Below are 15388 nucleotides of genomic sequence, written 5' to 3'. Positions count from 1 at the left end.
ACTAAAATTAAACCGTAGCAGCAAGTGAAACTTAAATTATAGATTGTAATTGTAATGCAAACTTGTAATTTGCTTTGTTAAACTGCAATTTTCAATTTCCACATTAGATTTGAATTTGAAGATTTGATTTGAAGCAAGTTGATGAGTTGTTGCTTTTTCCTCTTACACAGTAATTTCCCAAGAGACCAATGGAAAAAAAAATTCTGACACAGAAAATGTAATTACCAGTAGCACTTGGCAAATTTCAAGCACAGGAGGTAAAATTTTGTTTGTCTATGACAATACAGAGAATCAGACAACTCTAGTCCCACTGCCATGATGATCATCTCATCAAGCTACATTAACAAAATGGTTACGTCAACAGTCCTATAGCATTTATTTATTTTACAAGTAGTAATTATCCAGTTTCATATCACTACTATCTATCTAAGAAGCTTGCATTGCCGTCTGAACAGTTGCTATAATGTGACTTTAAAACCATAAACTCACTCTCTCACATTGTACATACATGTAGAGGTTAAAATGTAAAATGATAATTAAGTCACTGCTTCTATTTCTCATCATGTATCCAGACACCGAAGGAAACACCTAACGCTCTATAAACAATGTGCGACTTCCTACTGTGTCACAATGGCAGCTTTACTGCAAGGTGCCTGAACGTTGTATTTTTAGTCTGAATATTTATATATTTTGGAGAAGCTCACCCACACTTCACATAGAGAGACATGTCAGTCCCTCATCTTTTTCCAGAAACTGAAAATGCCAACATGCAATTATTTTTGTCAGTGTAGCTAAGATGGCTTTTCAATTTCCTGAAGTGCAGCTTTTAATCAGAACCCTTTTAGTGCTCTGTACTTCAGTCAAGCAGTGTATGTCACTGTCCCTTCTCTGATTATTGGAAAGCTAAAAGCTAGTTTTACCCAGAAAATGAAGGACAAAGGTGATGTTAGGGTTAAAGGATATCCTCATTGAGGAATATAAATGGTTCGCTTGTCTTTGTTTGTTCTTGTTTACTTTAAAAATCACCTATCCTAAGATGCTTTTGGTTTGCTTTCAAAAAAATGCTGCCAAGATCTGGAGAGTTACAGACTTATTAAAAGCTTAGGTGTCACATTTGTAATGGAGAGTGTAATCTTTGGAAAGTGTTTGTAATAAAAGTAGAAATGCTTGCTTGCCATTTCAAGTTTTATGCAGGCAACCTGGCCATGTCTCCCTTTTACTCCTTAATTCATTACACATTTTTTTTTTATACCAACATTTGTGCCAGGACTGCAGTTCTGCCTGTTTGTGTTTAAATGTGTTTGTGCTAAATGTCCGGCTTCATAAATGTGTTAAATTCTGCTCAACTACCTGCGACAACAGAATGAATATTTTATTATATTTCAACCTCTGTGCTTAATGGGGCTGACACACACTGAAATTCAGCATTGCGTGGCACTCTCCAACTACAAGTCGAAGCCGTTGCTAGTTTCTATTCAACAGTCACCTTCATCTACAGAGATCTTGACTTGGTAGATGAAGGCTGTTGAACTGATAATTACAATAAATTTTGAGCAAATATTTCCTTAACTGTGGTTAATCATGAGTCGCACAAAAACAGGTCTTTGGGGTTTTAGAAACATCCCCTCACCTGCTGTAGAGTCTCTGACTCCCTGTTTCCACACAGGCGACATTTATCGTCATCACTCATGATCACTGTTGTTATTTATGTGTCTCAGGTCAGTGTCTTCCCCCAAACATGTTGGGAAAATCCATCTTCCTGCCGTGTGTCATAGCCCAGTTCCAGAAAAGCCAGCTGTTCAAGTGGCCTCACTTTAACTCGCTGTGGGACAAATAGGAATATATACTCTATGTACCTGCTGTAATTAGCAGTAGCTATTGTTCCAGCATTGTCACTCCACTGAGACCCGTTCCACTTGGCAAGCAACAAACAGCACGGATTATTCCTCTCCACAATATGTGGGAGTTTTTTTTTTTTTTTTTTTTTTTTTTTTTTTATAGCCTAGTCACAAAGTTAATACACACACATAGATTTTTTTTCACACAGTATGTGAATGTTAAGATTTATGTATGAAACAGGTGCTTATGTTTGTCCTTTTCTGCACTGCTTGGGATTCGTACCTCAGCATTTATGTAGCCGCAGCTCGCTCTTGCTTTGGCTCAGCTTCTTCCTGTGTGACAGCTATTTCTACCTGAAGGAGCCACCCATCACACTGATTTTAATCCGGTTATGTATAATGCATGGTCCCATTTTTAGTCACGCTCATTTAATCAGGCTAATTAAGTCGAGATGTCCCTATTCCTACTCAGCGTCTGCTCTTCCTGTCTGCAGTTGCACGTCCCAAGTGTTAGAATGGTTTCAGCACCAGCCCTTACATACAGCGTGTTTAGATTTTCTTCTTTGTCCTGTCTGATAACATTGCGCCAACAGACCTCGGAGGCAGGAAAAGTTGTGGAGCTTGAAGTTGATTGGGATTTTATTGGATCCAGGTCATTTATTGGTTCTGCTTAAGGGTCGAATTGTTTGCAATTGATTCTTTCAGTCGAGTTCTTTCTTCTTTATGTTTGTGTCAAGAAAAATGAACTTGTTATTACCGCTTTAAATCTTTTGTTGAAGTGGGTATTGATCAATTCCAATAAGGCTTCATCAGCTCTAATTCCAATGCTGATATCATTTAAGTAGGTTTGGGAGTTTTGTCTTGGTTCATTCGCATTCACCTTTGAGAGGAAAACAACTATGTAATCACACTTACTCTAGTCTGATTTTTTCTGTCTTTCTCAAATTTCTGGGTGATTTTTAGACGTGATATTATAATGAAATCTAAACAACAAGCAAAAAGGAACATTTAAAGCTGTAAGCAAAGACATCAGAGCTTTTAAGAACTGTTGCAACACACCTTTCTTCAACAGGGTGTTGCGAGCTCCATATTGTTGGAGAAGGGTGCCATGTTGATTGAGTAGTGCATTTGTTAGCTGCATTGCTGGGCCTTGTTCTGACTCAGGCCGAGATAGGACAGGAGACGGATGTAATTACTTGAGTAAGAGTGAATAATGAAGCCTCATTATTCTGTGATGTGTGATTATTGAGAGAAAGATGCAGTTAGAAACAGCTTTTCCTCTCCCTGAAAGACAGATTAATAAAGAACAAGGCTGTGCAAGTGCCCCTTGGTCCTTTGGTCATTGCATATTGATTTGTGATTTCTTCTTCTAGTGAAATGTTTGTGCAGCGGCGTGCTTAGCGGGGCATGCATGAAATAGTGTACATCTATGAGACGGTTTTAAATCAGCCTTGCATATACATTCACCTTCCGTTATCCATTTTTAATTAGTATCCCATATAACATGTTTGGCTGGGGGCATGGCTTCATCAATATTGCTTAAACAGACAAAGACAAAAAAAAAATTGCAAACGTTGATAAAGCAAGAATGCTTTTTAAATCAAGAATTTGAAAAACATAATTAGCTATCAAAACACATCAGGATGTGTTTTATTTTAGTTGTGTGCAATTCTGTTCGGTGAGTGGCTTTTTGTGTGCTAAATCAAGGCTAAAGGTTATAAAATGTAATTAGGATTTACCACGGCATGACTAATCTACAACATTAAGTAGCAGGGTAAGAGTGATGGTGTTACTTTGTTAATTATTTTTGCTTTAGATGTGGGGGATGTAACATCATCCAATCTTTGATAGGGACTCCACCTCCTAATTAGCAGTTTGAAACACGCTGTTGGAAGAATGTAAGATAGGCATTTCCCTGCAGTGAGTAAATGCAGGATATAAAATTGGGTGTCAAATAGATGCAAGGCCATGCAGGTAATTGATGTTAATTCCCCAATTTTCACTTTCTGGTTATTTGCAGAGTCTCCTTGTGTGAGTTCATGTTTAAATCAAAGCACATCTTCTCGAAGTGGAATAAATGATTGTTTGCTGATGAATATTCAGGGAACAAACGCATAGTAGTTCCATATGGAGCTCTTCATGCAGTTGCAAAAAAAAAAAAAAAAAAAAAAAAAAACATTCCCAAGCATAGACTACGGATCATTCAGAAAAGTATACACTTTTGGTTTCTTGTTTGAGCTAAAGGATTGCTGTAGCCGTGAAACTTTCAGGGAGAGTGCATGCATCACTGAGAAATGTGCCCAGACATTTGAGTGACTTTATGAGAGGGTTTGGCCATGCTGAGAGAGTCTGTGTCTTCCCTAATCTGTGGAGCTGCAGCCAATCTTGGTTTAGCTGCGTCCTGACCGGCTCTGAACTTCTGCTCCATGGCACTGCTGTCAAGGCAACATGCAGTGGACTCAGACTCACGGACGCCAAGTGACAACTTCTTGGAAGACAAAAAAAAAAAAGTTTGAAGTGACTGCTTGAGTTGGACGGGATTTGTTTCAGTATGCCCAAGTGGCTATTGTCACGTCAGTCTGTTGATAATTTTTTTTATTTGGATCATTTAGAGAAAATCTATTTAGGTAATGTTCGCTTGAGAGGAAGTCCTATATTTTACCACTGTACTTTGCATATTAAACTCATTGCCTTTGAGGACTCCTAATGTATTTTTGCAGATGGACTGGGTAAAGGCTGAAACACAGACATGCTATAATTTGGGTCTCTTAGTCCCTTTGTGTGATCCAATACATAAACACACAATTACTAATGCATATCTGGGGTGTTCCTCACCACGTGTAGTTTACCCACTCGATGGGAATCCTGATGCATTCGTGCCTCTGCTCCTAAAGCACTAATACATTTTGTTTGCTCTAACTCCCCGAGTCTGCACCTCTGAGAGCTTAGATGTGTTTAATAGCAGCAGCTATTATGAAGTAATCAATGGGATTGAGTGCATGCTTTCAAGCGCTCTCAGTTTTTGGTCTTGCTGTTGGACAAAAAAGGCTTTCAAGAAAGCTTATATTTTATTGATGGAAAAAAAACATGTTGGGTTTGTATTTTCTTTGTTCCACTTCAGGTTGCCCTCCATGCATGTGGAGTCGCGACAGACATGGTGACGGAGCATTGCATCCAGGCAGGAGCGGCTTTTGTGATCAGTCCTTGTTGCTACGGCTTCATCCAGAACGCAATCAAGTTCACCTTCCCCAAGAGGTTTGTAGCACCTCATCCTCAGTCCAGGGTTGTCACTGATTTTTGAAATTTTGTTTCTGATTGTTGTTTTCTCGTTAGACTCTTTCTAGTATTGATGCTTCTCTTTTCTCTTAGTGTCTGTTTTTTCAGTTTCTCTTTTGGGGCTCTTGCTCTCCATCATTTTGACACTCGTTCTCACTGTGTCTGACACACACACACGATCTATCTCTCTCTTTTTTTTTTTTTTTTTTGTTCATCTCATGTCTCTTATCATCTCCACTGACAGTATGAGGCAGCAGTGCCACATCGCTTTCACAACAGGTTCCACAACTCTCCTTTTCAATCTTAGCCCCGTTCCTCAGCAACTGAGAACAGGGTTCTCTGTGTAGAGACCATCTTGGATATTACAGACTGACAGCAAAGTCCAACTAGAGGTGCAGACAAGAAGCGTGACTCTTGGTGGAATTATTATAAATAAATAACAACTTAATTGTCTGTCCTCATGTGATGTAAGTCAAAATAAGATGTTATTTAACTAGAGATGGAAGGAACAAGCAGCAGAGTAAGAAAAGTGAGAGGCTATGCTTTCATGGTGCAGGTCCTGTTGCTATAGCAGCACTTTCTTAACTAATGACACTGATTTTGTAATGGCCTAAGAAGCACAAGGTGGTTTGCTATTACAAACACATTTGGATACTGAAAGCTTTAAAACAAAACACTGTTGTGTAGGATTACTGTTGTAGCAACTGAGAGACTGTGACCACCAGCACATTAAGCACATTAAGGTGGCAAAACCAATTTTAATTGTTCGGCCTGTTTTGGTATTAAGACTGATCGGACCACGTCTGTTGTGGTCTGTGATGAAATAGTACAGTTTGCCACTACCCATTGTTATATTTAACTATGACTGGGAGTGTCTCACAGAAGGAGGGCAGCAAGATGGTGCAATATGCCTTATATGAAATTAATTTTAGAAAACATTCATCAGGTTTGATTGCTGAGACGCAGCCCAGTCACCTCAAGCCCTGTTTCCATATTCCTTCTTTTTGTCAGCTCTTCATCCACCCCTTCATCCGCATTTAGCTTTTTTTACATGGTTGTTTTTATGACGTCAGTTTCCTCCGTGATGGTGAATAGTGGCCTCTATTTGTGGTGACATAACGCTTTCACACGGCACAGCAGCGCTATTGCCAGTAAGAAATCATCATAAGCCAGTTGTGAGTGGTATGTGATAATGGAAGAGGAATTACTTTCTGATTTCATGTGCAGTACGCCGGTCAAATAGCAGCATCACACCACTAGTCAAAAAGGCATACCGTTCAGAACTGGCATATGACAGCAAAACCAGAATTGTATAATATTATTTGCACATGAAAAGACACCTTCATGGGTTATGACTTGCTTTAGTTCATTAGTGACAACACAATGAGACAAGTTTTTCCTTTCACTACATTTTATTTGAGATACTGCATTAACAAAAGTAAAATGGGATCGGAGGCATTTAGCTTATACATCAGAGTTTCACGTGCGTGGATTTGGGTACAGTAATTCAGACAATTGCTTAGACATGTTCAGGCGTACCGTACTGATAGTCCACCAGTGGACGGTGGTATATGTTTGTGAAATAGAAGTAATGAGCCTTTTATAATTTGCAAGCTGTTTATAAGAGCCATAAACCAGCAGAACGGTGGCAGCATACCAAAAACTTACAGTGACATAGTTAACAAATCAACATATGCTACAACAAGAAAGGTGGCATACCATGAGCCACTTCAATTTTGGTGTTGCTGTCAGTTCAACTACTGTTTGGTTCATTTCATCCCCACTAATAATACAGTTTGAAGCGTAGCTCTTATTGCTGTAGCTACCAGGACTTAAACATTAATGCACACTGATATGCAAAAGTGGTTATATTGTTTGCATTTATTATGTTTCAGGTGATTCAAGGATTTTTTTTTTTTTTTTTGTCACTATAGTATAACTGACCCTAAAATTATGCCTCGTGGAAGACCATCAGTATGCGGTGTAGATGTTCATCGGTTTCACAAAAGTTAATCCTCTCCTCACTTTTGCTAAGTTGACTCGACACTTCATACCTCCCGACTCCTCATAAAATATTAAAGAATGACAAAAACTTTGCATCTATAATGGACAACAAGAAGCTGTGTTTCTGGAGGGCAGTTGTGCAGTATATGTGAGGGGCCTCCACACCTGACTGTGTCAATCTTCGTCTTGCTACTTTTAGAGTTTTCCCCTCAGGTCATGTTCCGGGTACTCATGTGGATATTCTGCAGGTGTAGACATTCCAGGAAGTTCACAGGTTTTTATGAGCTGTGAAACCAAACTGCCCATTTCATTAAGGCCCTTACTGTTCTAGTTAAACTTGAGACTTCTCTCCATGTGACCCAACTGGCCCCTAACCCCTGACCCTCTTCATGTTGATCTTTAATTAGCTTCAGTGATGATCTGACTATGTTTAACCACAACAAGCAAACTGACTTTGTTCCCATGTCGTGCCAAAAGCTTTGTTTTTATAAAAGTCCTTCTTTCCCACTGAGAAAGTGGTTTGTCTTAGAGAAATACATGTTGTTTGTGTTCTGTCAAGCTTTAGCTTTGGTTATATATTCTTAGTTTTTTGTGAGATGGTTTTTCCTCAGACCTGAGTATGTAAATATGTGACATGTTAATCACTGCACGCTAACAACAAAATATCTTCTGTATTTACAGCAAAAGGTTCCAAGAGACTCTTACTTATAAGGTATGTCTTCGAATATAATTAAATGCCTCTATTGCATTCATTATTAATTTGCACTCAGGGGTAATATCAAACACACTTATTACAACAACTCAAGTTTTACAAAGATTGTGTTTCAGATTCAGTTCACAATATTCACATCAAAAGATGCCTTGCTGGGTCGTGACTTATTTTAAAAAGTGTTCATTAGACTCTTGTGTTTTCTCTTCCAACACAGTGGAAGAAGTTTTTCTTCTAGCTAATTGCTTCTTAATTAAAATGCTGCTGCATCAACAGAAGTATAGTGGAATCAATGGCATTTAGTTTAAAAGTTACAGTTTCACAAGCCTGGACCAGAGTGCAATGGGTCGGTGAAAGGTGAAAGTGCTTTGTCATGCCACAACTGTCAGCACCCAACAAAGCAAGAAACCAGAAGAGATTCAGACAAATGTTTAGACAAATGGGGATGAGAAACAAATTGGGGAGCAGAGACACACCTGCATTGGGTTGCATCTGCTATTCATAAATTCACTACTAAGTTAGTGCATCCTTTCTAAGTTCTTTGTAACTACTAGCTGGTTTCTAAACTAAAGCCTTAGTAAGTAATGTGTACACTTTTCTGCTTGGAATACAACTGTAAAGCAACTACAGTATGCAAATAGGAGACAACTGTAGTAACGCAATTATAATACAACCTCCATAAGTATGATTGTTTTCAGCTTCTTCCTACACTGCTTTACTTTTTACTTGATTCATTTTATTGTTTTTTTATTGGACACAAAAATAAAATTCATGAGATCTCTGAGCTGTCATCACTGTCTTGGAAACAAAGATTCCCCAGGCAGTTACCGGAGGGAGTCTCACACTCTCCAGTCTCTCAATCCCTTATCGCTCAGCACAGACATAGCACTGTACTGTGGGAGGGCCACCCCACGATGATGTATGGGACCTGTCAGTGCCCTTAGGGAGAATCTGTGCAAAAGTTGCTGCAGGTCCTATCCATGGCAACCTCAAGAGTTGACATGTCACAACATCGGACCACCTCTAACTTGTCTTTTGTGCACTAGAAGAAGCTGAGTTTTAGAGATGTGGCTTGAGAGGCACAGGAGATTATGTATTATCTACAAGACACTGGAAAATTGTAGCCTACTGTTCTGTGATTGTGAGTTGTGACTTTTCTACTGTTGTCTAAAAGCCCAGTGAGCAAAATACATCAAAATTGTTGTATTTTGTGTCTGGATGTAGTATAATAACGTGTAGCCACACAGAAGAAGAAATCAACATTCTATTTAAACTAGACTAGACACATTATCTGCCACTTTAAATCCCCTTAAGGTTTTGCTGTGTTTTGTATTTGTGATTCATCCGTGCTCGGTGCACAGAACCACTCTACTTCCGAATCCCCGGCTGACACTTGCAGAAGCAAAAAAAAACCGCTGCATTGCATTGTTTTGTAGCAGAACCTTAGTTGTCTCCCCTGAACTACAGTAGTTGAACAGAATGACAGCGCATTGACAAATGGGATATCGCCGGAGTAAAGGGCTAATGGTGTGAGATATTAGTGCTTAGCTCGAACTTAAGCACCTGCTCCGTGGCATTGTATTCAGCGCCGACCCCGTGCAGTGAGGAATGGAATCAATTAGAGCAGAAACAGGGTAGAGATTACTTACGGCTCTCACTTGTTCTCTTGTTCTGTGAACCAAGTCAAGTAAGAACCATAGCGAGGTAAAAACAGGACAGAGAAATGTGTCCTCCGGTGGGAAATCACTAAATATCTGGCCTTTTTTTGGAGAATTCGTAGGGATAGTTTAATGCAAGATGAAGGAAGCTGGTCCATTGTTACATCATTATTGTAAAGACACAACACCTGACACAGGGTTAAGAGTCTAAACCAATGCTAGTGTTTGTGTGTAGCTGTATGCTAATATTAGCATGCTAGCAATGCTCATAGTGACAATGCTAACATGCGGATATCACAGTAGGTAATGTTGACCAGCTTCACCCTCTCAGTTTAGCCTGTTAGCATGCTTAGCAGGTTTCATTAGCAGGATTCATTCTTCATGGAGTATATGGCGTGTGTACAAAATATTATGGAAATGTTGTGTTGGAATGACCACACTTTGCCTCCCTAGAGCCATGGCGCTAGTGTGGCTAAAAAGGACCTCAAATACCGTTTGATTTGAATTCCTACATTAAATTTGCCGCATATTAGAGTAGTGATCGGCTGAGAACATTTTCATGCCGCTCTGTCCGTGCTGAGATAGGCTCAAACTCCTCTCTCCACGGGTGTAAGTAGGATAAGCAGATGTGGGGGAAAAAAATGGATGAAAAAACAGAACAAATTTGTGTGCGCCTGTGTGTATATGCATGCATAGTAGTGTTAGTTTCACTGAATGGCCCATTATTAAAAAAAAAAGAATCTTTGTAGAATTCTTTAAATCACAGATGGGTCTTGTCAGTGATTTGCTTTTCTTGCAGTGGCAGGGTAAAAAAGCCTGTACTTTTCAGACCTGACAGATGGCATCCAGAGCTTTAGTGTTAGTATTGATTACATCTCCAATAAACAGTTCCTGCAGTCATTTTCTGTGCTTGTTTCAGGAACATATGATCCTCTGCCGCTTCGCAGACCAAACTGCCGTCCAGCTCCCTCCTGAGAGGCGACTCATAGGTACGGTTTACAACTGTCTCCTTACACCATCACCCAATTTACCGTATGTATGTCTGATACTACTGCTATTTTGATCTCTTATTCTTTGTCTGTTTTGTTAAAATCATGGAATCAGGCACATTTTCCCAGTATGACTTTCCAGCTCTGAATCACAGTTCTACTTTGACTACTGTTTATCATGTAGTAGAATTTTTGTCACACCCAAACAGTTACTCCTGTGCATGCCGATGTTGTGTTTTCACAGATTTTCACACTGCGACTCAACCATACTGCTACACTTTTTCTAAAGTGTGAAAAATGTTCATGGAGGGATTTTTTTTTTTTCAGTGTGACAAAACAGCTGCAGTGAACAGCTGCCAGATCAGTTTTGTCAGGTTCAGAGGCAGTGTTTTGTCTGACTGAAACCTCCAGGCCTGTGCCGAAGCCTCACCGTACAGTGTTTCATTATGGTGCGGACTCTCTTCACTCTCTTATGGTAGCTCTCCAGCTTATCAAAGCTTTCCCTCTGAATCTGAGGAGGCTCCCCAATGCCTCGTCAGTCTGAAGCTCTTTCATATGTACCTGACACCACCTGTCACAGGGGTTTCTGCTCTATATCAGTTAACACGGCTCAACCTCTCCCACTGCCATTTTCTAACCATGTTTGATCTCATCTCTCTGGAGCCTGCCAATGTGACTGTGACCGTGAAGGCAGCATGGCAGACCAAAGCTTGTGTTTAGTGCGTCTGCCACCTGCTACCCAACTGCTTAACTGTATAATATATTTGAAGTGTTTTTTTAAAAAAAAAAAAAAAAACCTTCAATGTTTAAAAGAGAAATGTATGGTGATCGGTGGGAAGCTGCTGACGAATAAGTAGGATCTCTGTAGGACACTGATACACATGAATGATAGGAACATACAGGAAATAGACAAAATAGCAGGAACACTCATATGCACAACAGCCTGATTGATATGCTGATCGCTGATATTGGCTTAGATATATCAGCATCAGCAGCATACACAGATGGGTGAAAAATTCAATGAAAAAAAAAAAACAACACAGCTGGCATCATAAATTACCAGAGCAGCTTCAGTGAGCCTCGGCATGGATTCTACTCGTCTCTGAGAGTCTTCCAATAAGATATTACCTCAATCTAGTGATCGCGAAAGTCGTATCGTATGATTCAAAACGTTTTTGTTGGTATCAAACCGATCAGTGACCTACATCCTGGGAGAGATGAAATCTCAGGATGAAAGTGCTTCCTTAAAAGACTTAGATCTTTTTGTTCGTCATTCAGGTTTTTCCTTTTGATTTGTCACTTTTTGAGGCTGTGCTTGCTGTCATTTTGAATTGTATTATATTGTAAAAGTACCTGTTATTGTGTCCCTATCTGTGAGTAACAAGTAAAATCAAGATTAATGTCCCTTTCTTTAGTAAATGTCTAAACCCAGGTTAGTCATTTTTCGAATGATAAAATTCTTATTATTTTATACATGAATTATACTGTCTTTCTTTCTGGACCACTCCAGGTAAACAGTGTATGGGCCTGGTAGACCTGGACCGGTCGTGGGCAGCGGAGACTCGTGGGTACTCGGTGCGGGTCATGACTATGGAGCCTGAAAGCTGCTCACCAAAGAACAACATGTTGGTGGGAATGCTGCTGCAAAAAAGTGGACTGGAAGTCAATGCTAGCCAACTGGAAGCACTGGTGCATAATTAGGACTGCAAGCATCGGTGCACGGCGGAGTCTCTTCAGTGTGTTCAGGGTTTGATAAAGCACCCAGTCTCTGTGCCTACCGGCTGTGTCATGATGGTGCTGTTATTACTACTATTTTTTTATCCAACCACAACATTTTCTTTTTTTATTTCACTTTTTCAAGCCCGTTTTTAAGAAAATAAAACTCATTACTTCTGGACCATCAAAGGTCATATTCTGCAATCTCTTTCAGACTGATTGTGGTGGCAACAGTGCCCCAATTTTAGATAAAACAAACCCCTGGAAGAGTTCTTTCTGAGAACTACTCCTTAGGTGTAACTTTGCGCAATTAGTGGACAGTTAGTTGTAGTAAAAGAGCTTAAATCTCACCAACTGCTACATCACGTTTCTGCTTTTGCTTAAAACTGTGTGATCAAGCTGTCAAACGTAAACAGAAGCAGCAGGAATTAGACACCCACATTGCAAATTAAGCACGCCATACGTCGGTGTGCTGTTTTTGCAAAAAGACTGTATGCTGCCTTCTGTGATAGAACTCAGCGGTAAGCTCCCCCAGTTGCCAGGTATTAGCAGAAGACAGAGACATTCAGCGCTAGAAACTCATCTGCACTTTAAGATGAGATGGGGAATTATCATTATCTACCTCTCCTCGATGTATGTTTGTGCGAGACTGAGAGAGGGCGAGAAGGGGAATCTCACATCGCGCCAGGTAAAATATAGCATTTGTCATAGTTCCACAGAGAAGCTGATTATTCCTCATAAAGAATGAATGTGGTATGCATAGGGTTGTACATTCAGCGGCAATGAATATTTTATGATGCTGGTGAAAAGGTCAGTGTGCTTGATTAGATGCACACTGTTCAAAGCCTAGTACCTGAAAATCACACAATACTTCCCAACATTTCCCATCCTGTATACTTTAGACATGCTATAGCCCCCTTAAGCTTCCATTCTCCTAGGTGAAACAGGTTATCTGTTTCTCTGAAAAATCCTGTGTTGTCACCTTTGACAGTATATTGCAGCTGCTTGAGGAATCTGGGGAGGTGGCCGGAGAACCCATTTTCCCTCTCGCACTGAAGGGATAGACAAGAGCGGTGCAGGCTTTTCCAGCGTCGAGCTAATCTGAATTCAGCCAGCAGAGTCAATCTATCCTGAGGTGAATGGCCACAGACACAGCTCCTTCCAAGGACTGGAATTATTTCAAAAGGAGATGTCTGACTCCCCTATTCATGCTTGTGGCTCTGTACAAGCGCACATTACAGAAATGCATATAGGCAAAAGAGAGGACACAGAGAGAGAGAGAGAGAGTAGGTGGCACTACTTAAAGCTTGCACAAGAGAGAGGGGAATTTTGAGGTGTGAAGTGGGTCGATTTCAACCCAAACATCCGGGGCTGGAAGGTGACTAGACGAGAGTCTTTGTTTAGACAAAAATGCGAGATGTGTGAGCTTCTTTTCATGTAAATATGCTGTGAGGCCTTTCTATATAGCATAGACTCACTCACTCACTCAGAATGCATTCTTTTATAAGTAATTAACAGAATCACAAGACAAAAAGGTTTGTTGCCACGTAGGTTTTCACAAACATGGAATTTGCCTTAGTGTTGTGGTGCGTAACATTCAAAATATACAAAATAAACTTTCTTGGAGCAAAATCAACATGAGACTAAAGAAGAACGTGCATACTAGATTGTCATTTAATCAGTCTGTATATACTGATAGTCGTTATTATAGAGGCACACTTTTATATAGAATCTTCCCTATTAAACTCGGTGGAAACTCTTCTTGCCGTTCCTGTGGCAGCTTTCAACTAAACAATTTGTTGCATCAGAAAACCACTAAGAGGAAATAATGGAGCTGTCATTGTTTTATTAACTTCAGTTATTACTTGTAATTAAAATTTGGCTCGTCTTAGTGTTTTCCACTTCATTACCCTGTTAGTGTTTATGGCCCTTTTGCCTGCAACAGTTCGTTGCTCCATATTCGGGGTCCCTCCCCGTCGGTGTGGATTTTCCCTTTTGTCGGTGACCTTGTTTGTGTGTTCACAGTTACTATAACAGGCTCTCATATGCAGTACAAGCCCAGATGAAATGGATACACGGTGCTTCTTCTGCCCTGTCAGTTATCTTAAATATCACGCCTGGGCTTTTATATTGACCAGTTAACATCCAATGAAATGCGTTTCATTTGGCTTTCATTGCATATAATTTTGTGTTGAGCATAATTATAGAAGTCGGGTAAACCTAATAAATAATAATGCATTTTAGGCATACATGTCTTCATTGGTTACTGTGGTTCCCTGCTGCTGTTATTTTGCACACCCTGATAATGTTGTGATGCACTTTTTGCTGCTTCTCATCCTGCTTGTCACGTCTGTTTTGGCCTGATGTTGAGCCTGTTTATATTCTATTTGTGCATTTATTTTTCTATCGGTCTGCTCTAGCCTTGTCTGTTAAGAGCAAAACATAATGACTCACTTTCCCTGTAGGGCTCATTAAAGGTTGAGTTCACCTAAATCACAGAAATACATTTATCTTTCCCCATTTATCCACAGTAATTAAGTGTAATTTACTGGAAAGACATGTTCAATACTTTTAGTACCACAAACAAAATTTGGTATGGCTTTATTTTACAGGTCCTAAAGTCCTATGTGATTTCCTTGGATGTTTCCTGGAAAAAATAGCATAAAATTTGGCATTAATTATATGTGAAATACTGTAGATTAAACGCTCAATTGGTGCCCCTCCAATTACATAATTCACATTAACTTCTAATATAGTTTAAGGAATCTCTAGTCGATACACAGCAGGTCAGCTGAACATGCAAAAATGGTTGCTTCTCCAAACGTTAGAAGATAAAAGTGGGGAAAAAAAACAAAAACCTGCATGATTCCACTTAGCATAAGTCAAAAAAATATGTATTTTAGTGTTTTGTCTGAACTGACCCTTTAAAATAAGTTTAATCTGATCAGTCTTTTCCACAAAATACCAGTATTACTGGCAATGGGGCATATTGAGGAATGTGCACAACCTGCAAGTTGTTTCTAAATGTAATAAATCATCACGGAAACACTCTTACAGTCCAGTCATGAAAATAATGTGATTAATAGTATAATTACACACAACCGGCGTTCCTCCGATCAGATGTCAAACCCCTGCTTCACCATATAGATTTATTATCAGGTTGGTGACGGGGTGTGACAAGGCAAACAGTGGCATGTA

General features: G+C 39.7%; 1 protein-coding gene across 1 annotated transcript in view; it reads left to right on the top strand.

Moving 5' to 3' along the window:
* The window catches only part of gstcd (glutathione S-transferase, C-terminal domain containing), a 44395-nt gene extending 32026 nt beyond the window's left edge, over window positions 1-12369 (top strand). The window contains exons 9-12 of the mRNA XM_070856165.1: window positions 4960-5093; window positions 7800-7830; window positions 10405-10474; window positions 11985-12369. Of these exons, the coding sequence (XP_070712266.1) occupies window positions 4960-5093; window positions 7800-7830; window positions 10405-10474; window positions 11985-12175 (426 nt within the window). The 3' untranslated portion in view covers window positions 12176-12369. The remainder of the gene's footprint in view (window positions 1-4959; window positions 5094-7799; window positions 7831-10404; window positions 10475-11984) is intronic.
* Window positions 12370-15388: the final 3019 nt, after the last annotated feature.

Source organism: Pempheris klunzingeri, chromosome 3 (assembly GCF_042242105.1).
Source record: "Pempheris klunzingeri isolate RE-2024b chromosome 3, fPemKlu1.hap1, whole genome shotgun sequence".
In the NCBI taxonomy this organism is placed as follows: Eukaryota; Metazoa; Chordata; class Actinopteri; order Acropomatiformes; family Pempheridae; genus Pempheris; species Pempheris klunzingeri.
The sequence above is the reverse complement of the archived record's forward strand: the minus strand, read 5'-3'. Positions and strand labels throughout refer to the sequence as shown.